The sequence below is a fragment of the Ascaphus truei genome, chromosome 17 (assembly GCF_040206685.1).
Source record: "Ascaphus truei isolate aAscTru1 chromosome 17, aAscTru1.hap1, whole genome shotgun sequence".
Lineage (NCBI taxonomy): Eukaryota > Metazoa > Chordata > Amphibia > Anura > Ascaphidae > Ascaphus > Ascaphus truei.
This window is the reverse complement of record NC_134499.1, coordinates 38700898-38725617: the sequence shown is the minus strand read 5'-3', so window position 1 is coordinate 38725617 and position 24720 is coordinate 38700898. Positions and strand designations below refer to the sequence as shown.

The following is a 24720-nucleotide window of genomic DNA, read 5'->3' as shown; positions in this document are numbered from 1 at the left end:
TTCACTAGTATATTTTTTTGCAAAGAACTTCAGCTTTTGTTCTTGAAAATACATGATTTGCCTCAGTTTGGTGCGCATGCATGAAGCGCCAGGGCGCGTTACCACACCTATTCCGGTGTTAACTCCCATTGATCGCACCGGTGCAGGATGCACAAACCCTTTTATTGTCTAAATCAGCAGTATATTTTATACAGTTTGCTTTAAATTCCATCTTTTTCCCTTCTTAATTAAATGTCCATAATTTTTCATTTTTATGGTCCAATTATACATTTTAGAAGAGCTGCCCAGATGCAGTGTTCCAAATTATTAGGGATTGGGAGCTGAGGACCTACATTACACTGTTACATAACAACACAGACTCGGGCAATCAATCTGAAGAGTGGGTAGGACTGCATTTCCAATGAGTAAAATGAAGTTCGCCTGAGTATACAGTATGGATTGTATTATGAATTTAATGCTTTGCATGTGGAGCACCATATGGTAGATTGTCAATGATTGTTAATCATAACTTTAGTTTTATTTTATCCAAATGTTAGTCACTACTACGTGCTTTAAAGTTTAATATAAAAATGGGCAATACATAGGAACGTTTTGCTGCTTCAATTTTCAGTAAATCTGTGGAAGCTTTTCACACACCCACGCTCCCTTACATTCATTTGGTTCCACGTTGTGTGTCCTTTAATTCAGCTTCTTAGAGCCATTTCTGAGCCTCATTGGGTTGGTTGTGGTACACAGGCAGTAGAGATGTGCAAGATTTTCTAAAGTTCGCCAACCAGGGCAAATTAATTATTTCGTTTTGGTGAAAAAGTTCCCAAAATCGATGATTTTGAAGAAAAAAAAAGTTAAAAATATTCGTCACGTATCAAAAATCAACGTGCAAGGTGACGTGGTCCTGTATATACTGCCATTTACTGCCATTGTTGCTAAATGCTGTCACAAAGTGGTGGAATTGTGAGCAGTGTGAACATCGGGAAATATCCGCGAAACACAAAATAAAGAGAAAACCGCAAGAAAATTATGTAGCAAATTTGAAGAGCTTTGCACATCTCGATAAGGCAGGGAGGAATTAGATCCCACCTCTAACCACAAAACTGAGGGTGTTAATGCATCTTGCAAGGTCTTTTTATTTTAAGAGAGGTCCCCAACCTTCACAGACTGGCAAGTCCTACAGTATGAACCCAATTGACTTGTAGCGAAGTGTCATTGATCTTCCAATGCTTCTAGTCTGAATTCCCCATCCATTGGCATGCAGAGGGATTCTGGCCTCATAAAGTAAGCAAGCCACTGTTCTATGGTGGGTTCACGCTAGAAAGCACAGAAAAGCATAATATGCATCTTGAAAGGTAATATACTTGGAACAGTTAAATTAACTATACATTCCAACAGCCAAGTCAAATATATTAATGACAAAATAGCTTCTTAGTAGAGAAAATGTGCAACATTAATCCAGCCCCTGAAATGGGTGCGGTGTGGGGAAAGATAGTACTATTTAGTACACTACCCATTGACACTTGCTTTTAACAACACAATGGCCAGCAGTCATTAAAGCTCGATTTGCGCTGTGGCGTAGTCCATGGCAGATATCACCGATTTGGGCGTGGATCACACTTTGACGATTTCCAGCCACGGAGAGAGATTGTATATATACTCCCTCTCTCTGTCTGTTGGTCTCTTGTGGCAGCTCCAGCAAAATTACTCACATTCTTGTTGCAACTAAGAGTGATTTTGCTATTTTTAGCTCTGTAAAGCGTGGCGAAATAGTTGGCGAAACAGTAAAATTTTTAAAGAACTTGTATTTATAAAGTGCAGTTGTGACAGTTACACACATCTCTACTTAGGCAGGTGACATAAATGTCTTTCATGTTGTTTATTTTAATTTTGTTGTCAAACAGTCTTTTATGGGGAAATATTAATAGTAATAATACTAAAGATTTGTATGCATATGTTTAGCAAACTAACCTTACTTTGCCCAAAGCAAAGTGTATACGAGGAAGTAATTCTCTCCCAGTAGATCACACTTCTCTTTAGTATACATGAAGCAGCTGTGTTTTTGGATTCAGCTTTTTTTTAATCATGTTTAATAAAGGCAATAAGGGGCAGCGCGGTATTTATTAGTGATGTAAAACATGGTCAAACCCACAAAAAAAAAACAACTTTCATGTTCTTATTGTAGTGATTGTGCTCCCCTCGATATGCAGCTGGTTTATATTAGCAGCTAGTTATTAGTCAGTATGGACACTGCCCAGAAGAGGGACAAGTTACTCCAGTCCTACAATACTTCAATACTACAGTAGGTGCACAAGATTACAACATGGGTAATGTGCTACTTCCTTTATGCAGAAACGTACAGAACACGGAATAGATCTCTGGGCTTAAACATATGACACAATGATGCAGTAGGTTTTAGACAACATTTTTATTTTACCGACTGTGTTGTCAAAACATGTAGATCATGACTCATGTATATATTCTTGGAGTAGGCATTGTATTTAATAAAGAAATGTGCATGGAATTCACTATTGGTTTACATCAACAACCGTGTGGTTACATAAATGATGTTTCACTTAACGGGCTTAACACATCTTATGCCTTCAATCCTTATTTAGATAAACTAAACTTTTGCTTGCCTTTTGGCTATTCTAAATATTGAGCTGCGTGAACCATGTTTAGTAGGTCAATGTGAACATTAAACCGGTCTGATTGCTTTGGAAAGCCAGACTATTTTAGTAGCAACAGCATATGTCTGTAATCTGTTCGCAACGCGATGCAATATGTCGCTGCTTTTATTTTTTTTTCCATCAATAAGATCCGGAAATAGTTTTGAAACCCAGTGCGTATATCTTTGTATCACATGTTTATATATTCACAATGTGGAATAAGGTGATGTTCTATTATAAGACTGCAGCTAAAGGCAAAATGTTTTTTTATTTTAAAAAGGTAAAAATTAAACTTTAAAAAATTTATAATAATTGAATTTGCAAGTGCTTATAGCTCTCACAACCTTCTTTTTACACTTGAGATTGAGTCGATGAATGCGGATATAACATTTAACAGTTACAAAGTAGGAATGCTGATGAGGAATGAACAAATACTGTACATCTTTCAAGTAATTTGGGAAAATTCACCTGTATATAAATTCCAAATGTAAACACAATTTGTTTCTGGAAACGTGTCCCGTTATAACTGAGTAGAAAACACATTTTGTACGGAGTTCTGGAGTTGTGTAGTTTTCAGTGGGATATTTGCTGTATGGGAAGACAAGGCCGCGTCCAGACTGATCGCGCACGAGGTGCGCGATCAAACACATTATGGGTAATGCGATCATGTATAGTGCGCACACGCTTGTGAGCGTTACCCGTAGAGAAGCGTGAGGAGACAAATTATTTTGTATTTGCTGCGCGATGACCGTGTCACTTGAGCGGTTCGCTCAATGAGGACGAACCACGCCCGCTTCCCCCCCCCCTCCTCCTACGCATGCAACTGCAAATTGTAGCAGGACAGGAATATTGCCCGAGCAACATGAGTGCGTGACATCACGCCGCTCGTGTGCACGCGCGCACGCAAACACTGGACGCACTAAATCTCGGAAGCACTGTGTAACCAGCCTGATGTTCTATTTGTACAGTACTTGTAGTGTCTATACATTAAAATTATTCTCAACTACGTTTTTCACATCTACCTTTCAGCATTTCAGGGAACACTTGGACAAACTTTTTGCCAAAGGAATTGGAATGCTGGATATAGGATTAAATGAGGCTTTTGAATTGCTAAACGATGTAAGTATTTATAACACTAATATTAATAATAATTGTTTGTTCTTGTATAACGCCGCAATTTAACGTACCGCTTTACAGAGATATTTTGCAGGCACAGTCCCTGCCCCGTAGAGCTTGCAATCTATGTTTTTAGTGCCTGAGGCACAGGGAGATAAAGTGATGTGCCCAAGGTCACAAGGAGCCGACACCGGGAATTGAACCCCTGCTTCAAACAGTGTCAGTGTCAGTCAGTGTCTTTACTGACTGAGCTGCTCCTTCTCCCTAATATCCATCTCATAGTGCCTTTCATGCAAACTGTACTACAACATTCTGAATTCTTGTTCTTTACATGTGTACACCCATCATCCTCTTCATTGGACTCATACTACCTCTGTATTACATTTCTAACTATGGAGCTGAACAGGGAGTATACTAATATTATTTGTCACATCAAGGTGAATAAACTAAATATTCTCTGTTGAAATGTTAGTTCAAAGTGTGAGTTTGTATACAAATATACTGTAGGAGTATCTCAGTTGACTAAATGTAATATAGGTTGAACTCAATTAATGAATGTATTTTTTCAATCTCATTTACTATGTAACCATGTAACATAGGCTCCTATTAAATATGTTGTGTATATGTCTTTCCTGTGCTGAAGAAGAGATTGTCTCCATTTAAATGACAAAAATCTTTAGCACGGGAAGTGACTTAAAAAAGCGATTTGCTATATACCTGTATTCTTTGACTCAAATATCCAAATTTACACTAAAAGATAAGTTGTTATCATTTTCAGTTACAGTACTAAAAATATTAGTTGCCCCAACGAATTCTCCATGAAAGTGCATTTATTAGCTAGAGAGAGGATTTTACTTTTGCTGCTGTTTTTGGGTACTCATTTGTTAGCAGAGATAAGGATATAGAATAACTTTCGACACAGTGGAACATGCTATGGAGGACTTCTCGCTTAAGCTCCTTTTTCCATCTTGCCAACTCTTCTTTTACTTCCTTGGGAATTAGTTTTTTCACGTGAGTGTTTTTTCCTGTTACTAAGGTGACCACCCGCATCTGGCTTCTCCTTTCCTTCACTGACTTGATCAGTCAGATATGAAACCTCCTCTGTCGGGTTTCTGTTCTCTCTTTTTACAGTCTCTATAGTATTCAGGACCTTTCCATAGACATCTTTCCATTTACACACCTCTGTGCTGAGACTTCGGATTTCCTGGTGCAAGACTTCTAGCTCTGTGTTGAGAGCGTGAAGCTCCTTCTGAGAGATTTCCAAATCAGTACTGAGACTGTGAACTTCTTTTTGAGAGACTCCCAGTTCTGTACTGAGTCTGTGAAATTCCCTTAAAGAGATTTCTAATTCTGTGCTGACCGCTGACTTCCTGGCGAGGGAAATCCAGCTCTATGCTTAGAGTCTGAACCTCTTACTGAGATATTTCCAGCTCTGTACGGAGACTTCAAATCTCCCTCTGAGGGACTCCCAGGTCTGCACTGAGACTGCAAAACTCCCTTTAAGAGATTCCCAGCTCTGTGCTGAGACTATGAGACCCCTTTCTGAGAGAATTCAAGCTCTATACTGAGACTGAGGGCCTTCTTCCGAGACACTTCCAGCTCTGCCTGAGCTTCGTCATACTTCTGCTTTCTGTCAGCAACAACTTCGTCAGAGCGCCTCTGTTTCTTATCTATAGTGGTAATAATAGTGTTCGCCTTCTCTAGATCAGTCCTCAGGTCCTCCACCTCAGTCCCAGACTAAGAGTAAGCTGTGAATAGACCCCTCTGTAGCTCAGCGTTATCTTCTATCTCCTGTTCCAATCGTTCATGGAGGAGATCAGTCATGCCTGGCATTTTAACGTGAATCTTCAGGGCTGGTTAAGGGATTGTCACTTATTTGTTCCGGCTCCGCTTCCCTGGTATAGTTCTCCCGCTTTCACTTCAGTTGCTCAAGCCGTTGCAGGAACTGTGACAAACAAAATCACAAAGAAATGTTTCCCTAACAGTCTCCAGGGCTCTTCTAAGGCCTGGGACATAGTACGGTGAGCCTTGCTGAGCCATGCTGAGCCGCGCTGAGCAGATGCACTTACCCCCTGCATCTGTCATCAGCACGGCTTTAGCAGCCGCTTCCGCACGCTTCCACATGCGTGCCGAGGCTCAGGTATTTTGGAGAGACAGGCAAATTTAAAATTTGCCGCTCAGGGAAGCGGAGGAGCGGTCACGTGACCGCTCACATCCAATGGGAGCGAGGGACTAGCCCTGCCTCCCGCCCCGCCTCCGGCCTGCCTCCGCTCCGCCTACGCACCGACCCCAAAGCGCGCTCACTGCCTCGCCTGCAAGGACACAAAAAAGCTCCAGTTTGAGTAGGCGAGGCAGAGCAGGAGCGCTGATCAGCGCGGCCCGAGGCACCATGCCCGAGGCCTAAGATTCAAGGGCCACCTCTCATCGCACTTATACACCAGATGTAGGAGATATGTGCAGAGGTTTTTAGAACAGGAGATGACTTTATCAGGAGAACACACAATAGGGTTTTTATTACCCACAACATTAAAAACATAAATAACGTGTGATCAGCAACAACAGGGTTAAACAAAACAAAAACAGACCTAGCTCCTATAGGGAGCTCTGACTAAACAGCAGCATACACCATGCCTATGGGTTGGTGGGGGCGGGGGGTTGTCGCTAAGCCCCTTACCAACAACCAACAACCAACAACAAACATAAAACAGAGTGAAGATCAGTTACCTTTGGCTGGGTTAGGGCTCCGAAAATCCTGGTTCAGGCTTCTCTCCCCAGCCTTCCTGGGCCAGAGAGAACACAACCACAGCCTGCTCGCTATAGGGGTCCAGGCTGTGTGTCTGGATCAGAGAGATCTCCTGCAGTCACTACTGCAGGTTTCTAAATCTGATAATGAGCCTGGTGGAGACTGATTAGCTGCTCCAGGCTGCAAACGAGAGGATGTTCCATCCAGGCCTTAGACAGGGAAGAGTCCCTGTCACACCGATCACAGTGAACATAAAATAATGATATAAATATTTTGAGGAATAGGGCTGGATAGATTACATACAGTATGGATAGCCAATAGGTTCTGGAGCATTACCTGACGTTAAATTGTACTATAGATCTAGATGATGTGTTCCTGAATATCTTCAGATATTGTAATTGGAAACAATTGTCACAATCTCCTTTGGTAATAAATGAGAGATTATTAATATGCTGATACGTCTGTCAGCATCAGATGTCAAAATAATACTCTTAGTTGTGTTGTTGTCACATAAGTAGCTTTTTGGAAAGTATCTTTGTTGTTAATCAGCAAACGAGGTTGGACCGGCACCACGCCCCCAATGATGTGTTTTCTGCAACGGCAACAATGTTTCACAACGCTGGGAATCTGTTGACACTAATGTAGTCAAAAACTGCTTTAAATATACATCCTTTTCAAGCATGGGTTTATTCAATATTTGTTTGTAACTCCCAGGAATTAAAACCGTTTTGTCGAATTTACCTTCCACATCATGTGACAGCTGCAATCATCATTTCTGGTGGTGATTGGAATCTTTTACTGTGATTACATTTGTCTTCTTAGCCAATTAAATGAAATTTTGTGACATTTCAAAGACTGCTAATCACAACCAAATGCTCTGAATGTCAGGATGCATTGAATTTTGTTCCTGCAAACGGATGACTCACTTTGAGCTTAATTGTAGTTCATCATAAAGCCCTTGTCATTGTTATTATTATGGAAAACACTCTTCAGTACTATTTAGCTATTCAATAACAATGTTCCAGACAAACATGCAAGATTTCCAAAATAACCTGAAACGGTTCTGGGGTTATTCGGTAAATTGTGATGGTACTGATCCGGGCACTCTCGCACGGACACTCCCATTGGTTTAAATGGGAGTTTGCTTGGGTTAGTGCCCTGATTGCTACCTGTGTTATCGTAGTTTCATGAATAGAGCCCATTTATTATTTTTGTAGGAGTTCAAGAGAATGGTATTGTAGATTTATCTGGATCTTATTTAAGATACAGTTTGTAGAAAAAGGTTTGGGGAACTTTTTGGATAACTAAATATCTGTCATAAACATGACCACTGAACCACGTGGAACGGCAGCGGGGGGGGGGAAAAGCATTTGTAGTGATGCAGGAAATACTATATGAATTTAATTTAAAGTTCATTGCCATATTGGTCCTGGAGACGTGCAGGATTCCTGTTCCGACCTACCTTTTAGTGTGAGATCTTTCTAGATCATGGGTGGACAACTTCAGTCCTCATGGGCTACCAGCAGGTCATGTTTTAAGCATATCCCTGCTTCAGCTCAGGTGGCTCAGTTGTTGACTGAGCACTGATTGAGCCACCTGTGCTGAGGCAGAGATAGCCTTGAAACCTGACCTGTTGATGGCCATTTAGGACTGGAGTTGACCAGTCCAGCCCTAGATGAAACCTTAGTGGGCAGTTCACATATTTCACCCCTCACGGGTCTCTCCTCAATGTGTATGTATTTGTAGGAACTGACACATAGAACATTTTTTGATAAATGATAAGATGAATAAACAGTAAGGCAATTTGTTCATCTTATCATCTTATCAGACAATGTGATGTCAATGTCACATTTCCAAGTATAGTGTCTCCTAAATTGATATGAATAAAGTCTTCCAAATCCAAAACTAAATGATGGTATTATAGAAAGTAACACTTTACACTTATCTTATCACTGGTCTTCTTTCAGGAAACAGTGGTACACTAAGTGCATGTCACGCTATTACTTACATAAAAGGTTCGGTTGCCAGCAGGTAAGGTGCTGAGTGCACAAATAAAGTTCAATCTGGCCAGACTGTGCGGTAGATTAGTTTCAATGTCACCACCAACCTTCCTCCAAATATACATTGTCATCTATACCTATTTAATAGAGTTAGAAATCAACTCACAGTTTATACGATTTTTTTTTGTTCCATTCACAGTTCAACCATACAGGAGAAGGGAGTATTTGCAGTCAAGCCATAATGCTTATCGCAGATGGTGCAGTGGACACCTATGATACAATATTTGCCAAGTACAACTGGCCAGACAGGAAGGTGAGTTAAGCTCAATTAACGAAGACTGCTCCCCGAGAGAGAAACATATGCATGTGTTCTTGCCAGTATGCTTTGAACATAGCTGCCTGTTTGCTGACCACAAGGTGGGAGCAGGTGGTTGGCTTTTGATTAAAAAGGAGATAATACTGTACATCTAGCGAAGTACTGTAGCATCTGCTACCAATTACATGTAAGAATGTCCTCTTTTCTTTCTAAACCTAGACTGTACATGGTCTATCCTGCTGCTGAACACCTTTACAGCTCTAGGAGCCTTCAGCACTGAAATTAGATCCAAGCCTCGTCTAGAAGAATTGGTTGCAAAGAAATGTCAAACCGAACAAATGCCAAAATACAGGTTCATTCTCAACATCTATAGAGAATAACTTGGACAGGGGTGGGCAACTCCAGTCCTCAAGGGCAACCAACAGGTCAGGGGTTTATAGAGATCCCTTCTTCTGCACTGGTGGCTCAATCAGTTGCTCAGTCAGAATGATTGAGCCACCTGTGCTGAAGCAGGGATGTCCCTAATACCTGGCCTGTTTGTGGAACTAGGGCAACAACGTTTGGTACCATCGATCTATAGCGATAGCCTTTGTTGACATTTCCTTACTAAAATATAGATGCACTGTTTTGTTACATAACCTTGTAGAACCCACACAGGTGTGGAGTTACCTTTTGAGTCTAATTTATAATGGACAGAAGTGGATGATTGAAACGGTCACGTTATTACATTAGTAAAATCGCCACGTTAAATTGATAGTGTTCCCATACTCAGGCCCCTCATTCTGTCACTAATCATTTTATACCAGTAGTATTTCTTTGCATTATAAAGCGAAAGTCCTACACGGCGCCAAAAACACTTCAAACGAAGTGGGGTTATGACGGGTAATCCATCCGTAGTTGACCCTTGCATCGCTGGTAGAGTGAACTAGAATTAACTAGTTAATCTCTGGTGTCGCTGAAAGATAGTCAAAAAGACAAATAAACATTATTATATATCATAATAACGTTCAGGCACTTGATACATTGGCTAAAAAGGCAATACATTAATTTAAAGACTATGATGGTCCTCCCATCCTATCCCACACCGTAATGAAAAAGTGCTATGCAATGGTGTAAAAATAAAAACTATTTAATATGCACTCAGCGGAAATGCATACTTACATGGTGGCCGTCCGTAGCATGCGCGGATACTGGTGTCGGCGTCTCCTGACGGAGTGAGTGCGATGTCTCTCCCCACAATAACTCCAAACTTTCCGTGTCTCATAATGATGCCGTCACTTGTGAGACTTCACTCCCACCACTCTCTGTGTGCCACTATGTAGGTTTAGCTCCACCCTACGCGTTTCATGACCTCTCCGTATCACTTCCTCAGGAGTATTCAGCTGCTTTATTTAGCTGAAGGTTCTGAGCTTCAACCAATGACAGAAATAGGTACTGCACAATAAGTACGGCTGGTTTTAATAGGTATGTCATAAAAAATACAGGTACCATTGAAGGGTGACTTTGGGTGGCTCTTTCCTGCTTTCAATAAATGGCAATGCATGCTTACAATTTATTATCTTGGCAACAAAATGGGAGTTGCACACAGTCCAATGCTCTAATGACTTGCCAACTCAATTATCACGGACTACCACCATGTTAGGTTTTAAGGATATCCCTGCTTCAGCACAACTGCAAACCTCAGCCATTTTCGACTGCTGCTGGGACAGGTAGAATAAGGAGTGTTACATTTAATGAGGAGGAGCCGGAGACTTTAAGAGATGGTGGGGTGGCTAACCACTGCAAATGAATGGGGGCTCTTTGCCAGAAGACCAGCACTGCTGAAAAGTGAGGCTGCATGCTGGAGCGCATTAACACTCTGGGTAATACTGTCCGGATCATCGATATGCTAAAAAAAAAGGGATGGACAGTAAGGCCAAATAAAGGATAATAAAAATGCTGGATCATGCTGCTGAGGCGAGGAAGACGGAAAGAAACTCACCTGTCCCCTAGTACCTGATCCGGATGGAGGTCAGCTCAGTAATCGCACACTCCCAGGTTGAGGGACTACCTGGCCTTGTGGACTCCACGGATCACAAGTTACCTGGTAAGTGACACTACAGTACATTTAAAGTACACTAGATATCAAGCTCATGTATACATTTCACTTTAGATACAACTTAGAACATCGGAACAAACGTTACTGTATTATGTGCAGTGCAGTCGCACACAGGGGGGAGGGGTATTTAGCTAAATAACGTATGTGACATGCTTACATGTGTGCTCATAAGATTAAGAAACACTATAGGCCATGCCTTCCACATTGCAGTGAGGGATCAATCAGTATAAAGTGATCCTTTGCCTATGTGAGGACCATATAACTGCTCACTAATCACAATAACACTTCTTTAAGCAACACTTAAAGAGTCTCATTATCTAAAAAAGTTATATTTAAACCTGATTAATCATCTTATGAAAGGTATCTAAACACCCACTGTACCCAGCACTTATCTCCTAATATTTACCATCACCAGCCTGCTTCTTGTCTTACGGCTCACTGAAGAATCCTGTTGCTTTTTCTTCTGCTAACGATCATCCAAATGAAAACAAAAAAATGAAGCGCAAATAACACCACTTTAACAGATAAAACAAAGATACTATCCTTAAGAAAGTGCAGCTCCCGTAACAGGACTCAATCCCAAACCAAACGGAAAAAGACAAAGAACAACCTGTGCGCACATTTCATCAGGACATGGAAGAACATCGCTGCGCGCAGCACCTTTGGGGATACGCGTCACGGATATCGATACGTTAAAATTTGATAACATTACATTAAAAATGTAACGACCTTTTGAGGATCTCCCCCTGAGTTACTGGGCATGCAGGACTCAAGTGAAATTCCAATAAGCCTAATATGCACACATCAGACCACAGAGTGTTTTCAGTTATATTCTTAAGAGACAAACTTCAGCAAACAGTATACCTGTCCAACTAAGACTATTTCTGTGCTTTCTGAGAACAATGGCATTATTTAAAACTCTAAAAGATAATTATTCCCCTACAAACACGGACACGCCCTTTCCGCTTGAATAGTGACGTTACTTTTGCAATCTTTGGTCAGAGCACAGGTAACTTTCCAACCTGTACCGATAGGATGCTTTAAATGTTTCATTTTGTCGGATTAAACATGCAATCATTCCAAATAGTTTGCTCATATCACAGACCGAATAGCCCTGCTGATGTGGTAGCCATGGTGAAAAAAAAGTTTCTTCTGTTGTAGCACACGTTTATGGCGTTGTATTTGTTTCTGATTAAGTATAATTATTCTAGTACTTTTCCATGTTTCAACCATTTTGTGATATTTTTGGGGGCATAAAAAAACAATGTTTATAGGGGTGATGTAATTGTTGAGACTTTTGATGTCCCAGACAGACAGGTCAGTGAAATCATCCTTACCATGGGGAGGAAAAAAAAACCGTTGGCCTACATGTTGTGTGAAGGATGATTAAAGAACATCAAACGAAATGACAAGGATAATCGGTGTAACAAGACAAAATGCAGTCCAACAATTGCCTGTGATCTTTGGTTTTCAAACATGCACTGGAGATTTGCACGTGATTTCCTAATAAACTCTTCCTGGCAACTTCTGAGGAAAGAATATTAGAGGTTTGCAATGTCTAAATAAATGAGGCTGGAAGTGCACAAAATAACCAATACCCTAGACATTACATGGTATATACTTGAAAACGAGAGGTAACTCTCAATGTATTGCTTCCTGGTAAAATATTTTATAAATAAAATATATTACAGGGTAATGATAATTATAGGGCAATAAGGTATAATGGTGAAGCTTATGTAAGTACTATATAACCCACATGCAAGTCTTTGCTTTTACCGTTCTTCCATTATTTGATGAGCTACAGTCCAGTTACCCAACATCTTTCTCATACCAACATTTCAGCGCTGAGCAAACATTTACAAGGTAAAAAAATGCTCTGACGCGTTTCGCGCGTGTTCTGGCACATTATCAAAGAGCTTGGCCAATAGATTCTTTTATTGTCATAATTGGCGATAATGTCTGTGCAAACCAAGTCCTCACTGTAGCTATGTTATTTACTATATATTATTCAGTGTCCTAAGTACTACTGAAGAAAATCATATAAACCTTGGAATAAACTTAAATTCAGGGATCAATACATGAATGCCAAGATTTTTGCTTTTGTTCTCAAAGCGCAAGCCACCAAAAAAGGGCTTAGCATTAAAAGCCATAAGAAATGACATTACAGCTCGCTCTGCTAAAACTGGGCATCATTTATTTTAATATAGAAGTTTGTGGCTTAACACTTTCATTTTCTTGGGTGAACAAAATGAATCGAAACGAGCCAGAAAATACGTTTTCAGATTCCCAAGTGGTCTTCCGTACATGTAACCACTTAGGTTAAATGACAGTCAAAGCCTATTAAAAGATTATATGTGAAGTATTATAATTCACAGAATGTGTAAACAACACTTCTCTCCCAATTTAATGCGAAAAGCTCACATATCTTTTAAATAAACAATTCTGTTCTGGCGCTAGAACTGTAGTGTACATCAGTATTTGGCTGTTATAAAATTATCATCCTTTTATCTAATAGCTTTGCCCTATATTTGAAGCTAATTTATTTTCATGAATTGGTTAATCAGAGATAGATATGGATAGAGATAGATAGATTGACTGATTGATAGATAGATAGATAGATAGATAGATAGATAGATAGATAGATAGATAGATAGATAGATAGATAGATAGATATTTTAGTGGATGTAATGTGAGGCATAGAGTACTTTTTGTTTAAAGTTTTTTTTTTTCAAATGAAGCTAAAAGCGTAAACTAGTACTACAATATAGTGAATATAATTCATTTTCCCTTAAGGGTTAACAACCTGAAATAAAGCAGACTCAGTGATAAACGCCAAAGTAAAATTAGATACTGCAATTTGATTGGGGCATCGTTGGTGACAATAAATCTTTTTGTACCTACGTTCTTTTACATCTTGTAAGATACAAAGATTCTACAGAATTGTAACAGTGTGCCTATAGTTTAGGAACATGCTGATATTGCAGGAGTGGAGCATTAGTCCAGTAAATTGAATGTCCTCGCTGCACTATTGTCTGGGTATTATTAAATTGATTTTTTTTCCCCCCAAAGAGCACTGAAGTACTTAAACAAGGAATGTTATTACTGTAATCCGAAAAGTAAAATTTCATTATATTCTTTTTGTTCTACAAGAAAAAGTACACGTGAACGTCCAGTTATTTTGTAGTTCTTTGGGAGATACATAATTTAGTTTATCTGTCTTTAGAAGAAATCTTTGGAAAGCTTGGATTCAAAGCAAAACAATAGGAGTTTCTGATTCTAGGATAAGCAGAGATACAGATAACAGAATAGACTTTTTGGGAAGTGGTTTTGTGCAGCCGTTGAGTCACTGTGCTGAATCACTGCCAGCTGCTATATCTAACAGCTCTGACTCTGGTTGAATCACTTGTCAAACTATCATTCTGATATACAACCAATCAAGATACATGATAAACTGAAAGGCAATTACATTTGTATAGATAGTTATTTGTGTGTGTTGTGTTAGTAAGATACAAGAGCTTTGAATGTTATTTCTTAATAGATTAACTATCTAGGTGTCCTATCAAAACTAAATAGGATAATAACTCAATGTCAATGCAGTAATAACGTATTAAAGATGCAGGACATTCTCACTTAAATATTACAATTAAGTCAAATGGTAGATTTTGCATGTTCCAGTCAAACAGATAGTCCTTCCTCTAAATCAGTTGTCTCAAACTCAGTCCTCAAGCTTTTATGGATATCCCTGCTTCAGCACAGGTGGCTCAGTCTTCGATTGAGCCACTGATTGAGCCACCTGTGCTGAAGCAGGGATATCCATAAAAGCTGGCCTGTTGGTGGCCCTTGAGGACTAAGTTTGAGACGCCTGCTCTAAATGTTAAAAAGGATCAGTAAGAGAGAATTGGTACAAGATTTGAAAGATGTAGCTGATTTTATCAGGTTATGGGAGTGGTTCCCGGAGTCAAAAACTAGGAAAGGAAGACAGTTATTTTGAATATTAGTGAAAAACTAGTTGTAAATTGGGTTTCAAAGAAATAAAGGTTCACCCACTAATTAAAACACAATACTTCATACATAATGACATGTTGCATGTCACTGCTCTCTACCTTGAGATAGTGATTGAGTTATATGGGATAGGGGGTGAGACCATTGGTAGGGACACCTTTCCACTCTATTGCTCTGCAGACCTGTACAGTAGGGTCATGTTTTAGTCTGTTCGGGGGTTTTCATGTTCTGCAGGATAACACTCATTTACACGGTACTTTCCATGGCACGCCAGTTTGGCCAAAACAGTCATGAGATTTGACCTTTTCCTGTTGTCTGACATCTACTCCTATGTATTTGTGACTTAATTTCCTTTAGAACTGAGGCCCACAATGTTCTGGGCACTGGATGAAGCAACTGGTATCATATCATAATGATATGAACTTGATAATAGGTTGCCAGTACTGTATTTATCCAGAAGTAACTTTGTCCACATTGACATGGCGACTTATTTCCTATTATTCATTAACGTCTGCTTTCAAGCCGTAAAGCAGCAGATTTAGAATTGCAGTGCATTAATCACAGGCACAGTACATTCAATATGTATCATTGTGCATGAAATAAACAATTGCTGTATGAAAAGTGCATACATTAGAGTAACAAAACCAGCGCTGGTTGGATAACGGTTCATTTCTCCCCTTCGGGTCTCTAATGGCGTACGGTGTACGTGCCGCCCCAGGGCCCTTATAATGAACACCATACATCATTGCCCTTTGCTCATTTTTAGGGTCTCAGATCGCGTACCACACTAAAAGGAGGGTGCCCGTCCCCTCCCCTGTCACATGCACCCCAACGGCCATAACCCAAATTGGGTCATGTGATCAAACCAAAAAGCACTCATGTGATCAGCAAGTGCTGGTGGGAAATAAAATGGCTTTTTAATTATCCTGTCTCACGTGGCTTCCTGTTGGCCTACGATATTCTGGTCTGTAAATGACAGGGTGCTACCATTACCGCTATGTATCTGGGGAACCAGGGGGTCCCCAAAGCTAAAATGAAGGTGCTGCAGCTCCAGAGACCCCTGTCTCCCATCTCTTGTTAAAAGAAGGCATTTAACATGGAATGGTATGAAGGCGTTTACAATGAGTGCACCAGTAGAGACAATGTTCAATTATTCGGTCAATCATATTGGTGAACCTGTGCGAGAAACATTTATAAAGATTGACAACATTTGACATCAAATCTGCATGTATTTTAAGATATTACTGATATGAACAATCGTTTTTTTAAACTAAACATTGCATTGTGACTGAGTGTTTCACCATTTCTCCCTGTAAAAGAACAATACAATGTCTGTGTGAGTTGATTACATTTTTGCAGTGGATAGTTCATCGGATTTCACAAGTGTTGTTTCTTTGATTTATTCCAGTGTTCACTGAGGGCAGGCATGAGATCATTAGTTTATTCCTCAGTCTTTCATCCATCTGACAAATGCATGTCAGTTAATTCAATTAGATGTGAATGCAGAGCATTGTAATAAATACAGCATGCTGTAATTCAGTCATTCAGAGGGGCAGTTTACGAGGTGTCCATTTGATTTGTATTATCTGGACTTTTATATACCGTACCTTATGATAACATCAAAATGAATTTAGGTCAATCAAAAGTATTACTTCTTAGGGCCTTAGTCCATATACCCTAAGGCTTCTGTTCAGTCCGTTCTCGTACAGAAAAGACCCGAAACCCCATTGGGGATTTTTGACCGCTTTGGCATATATATCTCTTTAGTCTATAACAGGATAGGTCAACTCCAGTCCTCAAGGGCCACCAACTGATTTTCAGGTATCCCTGCTTCAGCACAGATGGCACTTTGACTGAAGCAGGGAAATCCTGAAAACCTGACCTGTTGGTGACCCTTGAGGACTGGAGTTGGCCACCTCTGGTCTATAACGTATTTCAAGCTTTATGTAGCATTAATACTACAGGTGACATATGGATGGACTACAATAGGTAATACAGGTAATGTATGCCACATTGCTGCATTGCATTTTTTTCTAAGTACTGTAGATCTTGTTACTTGCTAATTCAGACAATTATTGATAGTGTAAATGTTGTTTACGGACCAAATTAATATTTAGTACAAAGTAGAAAGATACATTTGGTTAAAACCAGGAAACCCCATTTGATAAAACACAAACAGTGAGAAAATGTTAATGCCCGTTGTCTGAGTCTTAAATTAGGTGTAGGTAACTGCATTTAGTTCATATACGTCCACTAATATTTCTTTTTGTGCGCTTAATATGTTAAGAATTGTTCATGATACTGTACCTTTTGTTTCTAATGGCAAAAGGATGGCATTTTTATACAAAAAATGGCCAAGGAGTCATTTAAAGTAGAATTATTGGTTCTGAATAAAATGTAATGTCTACCTCCTGTAAGTAAGTAGATGACGGGCAAAATCATTGTATATTGCTTAATAGTGAATCATTCAAAGTTTAAACTGGATCAACATTTGGACTATTTTCATACAATAAGAGTATCAAAGTAAATATTGTCATCTATTTGCATTTGTAAACTATTACTTTTTTACTTATTACTATTACTAAACTTATTTACTTGATTTTTCCCCCAATATTTTTAATTATTCATAGAGAATCTCCCAAATCTGACTCCAACTTGATCTATTAAAAGTGCGTGAGTTCATGGCACTACGTGAAAACTATATACAATGTATCACTCATTGCCATCTGCAGAATGGCTTTACAAAATAAAGAACTTAAAATACAAGAAATATGTATATTAAATATGTACGATCTATATATTGTAATATCAATGATTGATACAATTGCAAAATATTTCAATGAATGCACCTGCTTTGGAAATAGAAGGAAAGATATTTAGCCATGGTATTCATTTATATTTAACAGGTTAAATATTTATTTTGCAGAATAATAGAAATAAATAGGAGAGTAAACTCAAAGTAAGAATCCTCACATGGATTGTTTCAATAGTACAGGTAATTATAATGATCAAACATAAAGTTAAACTATCAAATTAATACACATAAACATATAAAGCAAAAACATTTTGTAAAAGAGACTGACCATCCTTAGAGAAACCTGAACAATGTTTGTGAAGACCCTATGTAACTCCTCAACGTTTCGAGAAGACCCTTTGTAAATTATCAACGTTTTAGGAAGACCATTAATACTGTACATCCCCAATCTTTTGGGAAGACCCTAATGTTTTGCAAAGACCCTTTCTAAATCCTTAAAGTTTCGAGAAGACCCTTTTTCAAAGGGTCTTCCTGAAACGTTGTGGATTCTCTAAATATGGGAGTGCACAAATTGGGGGGTAGTGAAATGTTCTAAGAGGGGCACCAAGTCCCGCGCTTACAAAGGCCCCGCGCTCTTCCCCACAACATTTCAATATATTCCCGGGGAGGTTTGGGGGGGAGGGCGGGGTCTCTATAACTGCCTCTTACCTTCTCTCCAGCTTTTCCTCCTTCATCTTCTGATAGCGTGGACACGTCGCCATGACAATGCAGCATCAAATGACGCCGCGATGGCAAATGCCGACGCGCTGCCATGATAACTCGATGTCACAGAGATCAGTAGATGCTGAAGAGCAGGTACGAGGGTAGGGGGGAGGCGCGACTTAAAAGTTTGTGCACCCATGATGTGCTTCAGAAGTAGAGTTTACTCTTCTTCTCTTTCTATTGTTTTACATACTGTATGTGGGGACCATCGGAGATATTTGTACCCGAGTGAAAATGCTTATAATGCATTTATTCATGAGATTTATCTATGTTTTGGAGTGCACCGCATTCACATTTTTTAAGCGAATTTTTATTTTATTTTTTTGCAAACCAAGCTTCTTTTTTTCGCATTCGATGCAAAAGTAAATCAAGTGAACAGGCGGTTTATCGTCTTGAAACGTGGTCTCCAATGGAAAACAGGCTGGTTTCAGCGCCCAAATGATTTTTATGCTGTTGTCAAACAGATCTTCTTTCTCAGACTGCTATTTTATTTCCATTTCAGGATCTGCTTAAATAAATGTCATTTACGGCTGTCATTTCACAACACCAAGATTTACAAGCCTCGTTTGTAAGCTTTTATTTCGGTGAAGCTCAGTATAATGTAATATATATTTTTGGGGCCGTCCCAACCCACATGCTCATTAAAATATCAGTTTGCATGGTAATTGTTTTTTTTTTCCCCATTAACTGTCATTGGGAGTTGTTATTGCCTTTACCCGATTATCTTTCTTTGCCAGTACATACTATTGTATAAATCGAACAATAAATCAGTATAAGTACCACACAGCCTGTACTTACCAAAGTTATTCACTGCTCAAGTAATGATTGCAGTGATGAAAAAGAGACAGTCTTTACCATACGTAAAACTGTCCATTTTCCAGGACAAAGTGCAAATCCACATTTTTTTTAGATGGTGGTTTATTAACAATTGTCAAAACATGAGTAATTACAAAAAAAAAACACATACTGTAGCAATAGAAGCAATCACATACTCTTCTGATACCAGCTTCCTGGATAGCCTTTGTTCTAATTACAGTGTTTATGCAACATGAATTAAATTACCCTTAGAACAGTGAGGGGTGGCCAACTCGTCATATAGGGCCACCAACAGGATATCCCTGCTTCAGCACAGGTGGTTCAATCAGTGGCTCAGTCAACGACTGAAGCAGGAATATCTGGAAAACCTGACCTGTTGATGGCCCTAGAGTTTGCCACCCCTGCCATAGAGCCTGCATTTTGCACTTACGAGAGAGCTTCACTTGCTTCCTATCCCAGAAGCTATTTCGACTGCGATGTGAACAGTGTCCAAATTGCACTTAAAATAGGTGAGCTGTACCTACTGTACAAGTAAATCAGTCACTAGTTTGGTGTATTTTTAAATCAGCATATATATTAAGTGCCATTAAAAAGGTTGCAAGGAAAACATTGTTGGCCACATATTTGCCTGGTCAAAAGATTATTCAGGTGGTCCTCGCTTACCGATGTCCCGGTATCCGACAGATGCATTATCCGACGCCGCATAATGCAGTCCGCAGGACGCATTATCCAACGCCGGAGCCGCTTTTCCGAAGGTCACTGTCGCCGATTAACATGGGATCCGCAATCCGACGGTCCGTTAACTGACAGCGGTTAGCGGGACACATTCCATCGGAAAAGCGAGGACCGCCTGTACAACAAATCTTCACCACACTACTACCCAGCCAGAACAAGAGGTCCTTCCTCATCGGGCTCACTCAATCCCAGCAAGAAAGTTCTACAGACAGCGTAAAGCTCATCAGGAGCCAGACCTGTGCACATCAACTCCACACACTCAATTTCTTTCAATCAAAATCTTCATTTTTTGTATTTGTTTCACATATAAAAACCAATCCATTTGCAATGAACATACACATGAATATACATTTGTATATGTGGAATAAATAAAAAGTGAGGATTTTTATTCAAAGAAATTCTGTCTGTAACGTTGGTGTGTGCGGTGGGATTGTACTGTACATGCAATATTATAGCTAGTAAAATTGAGGTTTAAATTGCATATTTTGGCCAAAGCACGGTCAGCTTACCTGCCAGTTGCCACATCATGGTAACCTCAATTTGGGTAAATCCCTCATTGGAAACCCCAACCTTCCTTCGTGTCCCCCCAAATGAGAAGCAGAGCAATTCCATTTCCAGGATACTGAAAGTAAATGGAAATATGGTGCAATTAATATCTGGAACCAGCCAGAAGTGACACATATGTAACAATATTTCATTGTTGCTGTGCATAATCCACAATAACATGTAGTACATGTACAATATATATTATATTAAGAAAAAAAGAGCAACAATGACCTCTCTTATGGTTGTCAATAACACAAGGAAACATATTTCGAGTGGCTGTGCTCCTAAGAAGTCTGCAAAGTACTGTATGCCAGTTTCACATTTCTTGGCAATTACTTTGCACCTGTCTAGTAAAGTTTATTCTTCAGAACAGTGTTACCGGTGGGAACCTACGCAGTTTGTCCTGCTTGGTGTAGGGGGCATTTACAGAACAATGTGTTTCTGAACCTGACTGCGGCGTGTTATAAATTACCTACAACTAAAATGTTAACATCTGGATGGACTCACGTTAGTGAGAAGAAAATACTTGAAATTTCTTACCTGAGGTTAGCCTCTGATAATCACATTGGCATGGTCGTTTCAATAGATGGAATAAAAGAAAGCCCTAACTGCATGGAATCTGGAAACAATATTAACGTGGTATCCATGCAATGGCTACAAATCAAATAAACTATGTCATCTCTTCAAGGGCATTTCAAAGTCTGTGTTTAAAGTGCAAAGTTACTGTAAAAGGATGTTGTGTCTATAGAGAGTTTGTTTTCCATCTGGGAAGCATAAACCGCATTTAAAACTATTCTCTAAATCCTCCTCTAATCTTTTTGCATAATCATATTCCAGAACAGGCAATCACGTTTTTACAACTGTACAAATAATTGTGTGATTCCGCAGCTCTTATTTAAATGTCGTAGGGAGACGGAATGACCACGGAGCCCCCTTGCAGATTGCTCTGCACCGTCACCTTTACACTTTGAATTGTTTTCCCACGGGGCAATTCATAGCGCATATTTTATATTTCACTTCCAACAATAAAAATCTGCCCCAGGACTAAATTACGACATTGTTAATTTTTATTCTGCAGTTTCGCTTTATCGGCTCTGCTTTATGTCATGCTGCTCTGCTGCGTGGTCCCTTCACACGCGGTGTTCAAAGACTGCAGCAACTGTGCAGGCTTGCAGTGCTCCATTGAGCTCCTCTGCTTCCGAGCTATCAATAACGGCTCCGGGTAGTGAAATTATATATTTCTTCTTGTATTCACTTTACTTTACACTGCATTTGATACAGTGGCAGGGGATGCAGTGTGTTTGTTTCATTGTAACATCTAAATGCTGCAATCTGTAGATTTCCCTTCCTTCCCAAGGACTCAACTAAAAAGTCAACGTGTAAACCCTTTTGGCAACAAAAGAGTTAAGGAGGCATTAGATTAGTGTGGAAATACCATTAGCCTAAACTATACTACTACAGTGTATCAGCAAATTAACCCACATTCATTCCATTCACTGAGATGTATTCCTACCGTTTCTCTATGTCCCCCGTTATACATTTAAACGCTCTGCAGGGTAAGAACATTGTTACACTTATATTTACTTCAATCCATTTTACTCCTGTGCTGTAAATGTAGATTTATATTATCTGTAGGCTACTACTGTATAGTGCTCTGTGCCTGGGAAGTCCAATATCAACCAGAAATTAGAACATGAATAATGCATTGCCTACACGTCTTCTACTGAATTGTATAAGTCAGGGGTGCGCAAACTTCGGGCTTCGGGCGATGCGCCGTCATGTCAACGTGACATCACATGACCCCGCGGAGTCATTTGATGCCAGAGTCAAGGTTAAGAGGGGGGGGGAGGTGCGAGCAGGTGGGGAGAGCAGGCTGAAAAGTTTGCACACCCCTAGTCTAAGTCTTAAGTGCAATTTACAGGTCCCTAATAAATCCTTTCGTAGTATAATTTTTTTTCTGATTTCACTTCAGTCCAGAAGATATGTACCAAACAAATACAATAATAGAGTATTGGAAAAATATGAAATAGATACAGTTATTTAAAATCTACTAAATATATTAGTGGATAGTTATACTCCTAATTTGTGTGTACTGATATTCATTCAATCAATCAATCACACCACTGAGTATATATTAAAATGTAAAATAGACAGTGGTATATTCTGTTTAAAAATTATAGGCAAGTTTGTTTGTACAAAAAAGTTCAGTATCTTCTGAGGGATTCCCTCTGTAGCCTTTGGGGAGTCTTGCAGAGTCTGAGCGATGTGAGGTTTGGTCGTCTCAGTGACCGGTGTCTTGAATTGCCGCTCTAGCAAATTCTCTCATCCGCCGCTTCCATTCTGTTTCACTCTCACTATCTCCACTTGCGACCCTGATTAAGTGCCAACACATTGCACGAAACGCGTTGGATACCAGACATTGCAGCCACTGAGAGTAACAATGCTTATCTATAAACAGGAAGCATCCTGAGAACCTGAGAAGGCTGAGGTAGGATATATCACCGAACTGAACCGAGAGATAGAGGGCCTCATGCAGAGAGCATAGAATTTTAAAAATGGCGAATTTCATAAAAAGTAGCTTTTTTGGAGAGTTTTATTCTCCATATGCAGAAAAGTGCGAATTCTGCTATGTTTAACATGGATGCGTGTGGCGAGTTTAAATTGGCGAGATGCGCGCTTCAGAAACGTGTAAAAACAAATTCGCGCCTTTTTTTTCCCCTTTACTATAGGCGGCGAGCGCCATCTTGCCATATTTTCGTGGCGCGGCAAAAATGCGAGAATCGCGCCTTTTTTTGGCGCGAACAGCCGCTACTTGCCGTTCGCACCTCTCTGCATTCGGAGAGTTTTAAAAATGGCGCGATTGAGGTTCTCGCCAGCCGCGAGGCGAGTTTAAAACATAGAAATAAAAAAATGGCGCGTTTTTCGCAACTCGCCATTTTATGCCGTTTTCTGAGGGAAATTGAACAAAAAATGGCGAGTTTTGAAATAACGATGCTCTCTGCATGAGGCCCAGAGTCCTGAATCGAGAATATTATTGTCAGGGTCACAGGCTGGGGTCGAGGCAGGGGGCAGAGAGACGAAAGGTCGGGGTCACAGACAATGGACGAGGAACGCGGCAGAGGTGCAAGGTCAATCTCACAGGCCGGAAATAAGCTGCTTTGAAGCTTATGCCCAAGCGAAACGCATCAAGTCCGCGAGAAGAAGCATCCGATGAAGGAAGGAACTCCTGTTGAGGTTTCCGGGTGGCCGCTACCGGAAGTAACATCAGCCGGCATCCAACAGCTGACTCCATTGGTGTCACGGAAGCGGTGAGATCGCCGCTCCACAAAATCCATTTTAACTGATACACGCCTTAAAGAATGGCCTTATTATCAGTGCGCATTTGAGAGGCTTGTGTTTATTATTCTATAAAGTTTGTTGCATAAACTTTGCACTATGGTGTTCTCTTCTTTCGACATAATCCACATAATTTTACCACCCAGCGGCATTTGCCACAGATTGTGATATGCTTACTGATACTGACTAGGTACTGAGTGTAACGTTTGGAGGTTTTTCTTTTATTAACACCTTCATTTACTCTGACAATACTATTTTATGGTCTATTTCTGTTTTTTTTTTTTTTTTGATGCCCTCCGCTCCCTCATCTCTTTGGTTCCAAATATATTACACCATGAGACCCCTCGGTCTGCACTTCTTTTTTCAGTTGCAAGGTACGTACCTAAGCAATATTAGGTCCAAATCCACAAAGCTCAGTTAAGTCACTTAACATGACTTTAACCAAAGGACAATAACATGAAATCATATTTTTTCCCGTAAAGAGTATAACCGTTATGATAATGACACACAAATTATATGCAAATGAGGCATTACCTTTTCAGGTTAATGCAGAGTATTAACATTACATTAGTATGGTCAAACCTAAACATGCCATTACTCACACCCAGACCCTGAAATAGGGCTTTTTTAGGGTCTGGATGGGAGTAACACCACAGTTAGGTATGTAACTAGCTAACATAACATTGTTTCCCGGCATTATTCCCCCTCCTTCCCTCTTTTTCTGAACTTGAGTGAAAAACCTAATTCAGGGTCTAGATCAGAGTAATGCAAACGCAGAAGTAGCAAGACTTCCTCTCCCCAGTACCATGGCAACGCTACGTCATGTGACCCCGCTGCG

The 24720-nt window shown here is 39.9% G+C and overlaps 1 protein-coding gene and 1 long non-coding RNA gene across 5 annotated transcripts in view; one reads left to right on the top strand and one right to left on the bottom strand.

Moving 5' to 3' along the window:
• Positions 1-20597, bottom strand: part of LOC142468364 (uncharacterized) — a 144252-nt gene extending 123655 nt beyond the window's left edge. For both annotated transcript variants that reach the window (XR_012788644.1, XR_012788645.1), the window contains exon 1: positions 20510-20597. This is a non-coding gene — a long non-coding RNA (uncharacterized LOC142468364). The remainder of the gene's footprint in view (positions 1-20509) is intronic.
• The window catches only part of CACNA2D3 (calcium voltage-gated channel auxiliary subunit alpha2delta 3), a 597478-nt gene that overhangs the window by 291387 nt on the left and 281371 nt on the right, over positions 1-24720 (top strand). For all 3 annotated transcript variants that reach the window (XM_075574868.1, XM_075574867.1, XM_075574869.1), the window contains exons 10-11: positions 3687-3776; positions 8716-8829. In XM_075574868.1, the coding sequence (XP_075430983.1) occupies positions 3687-3776; positions 8716-8829 (204 nt within the window). The remainder of the gene's footprint in view (positions 1-3686; positions 3777-8715; positions 8830-24720) is intronic.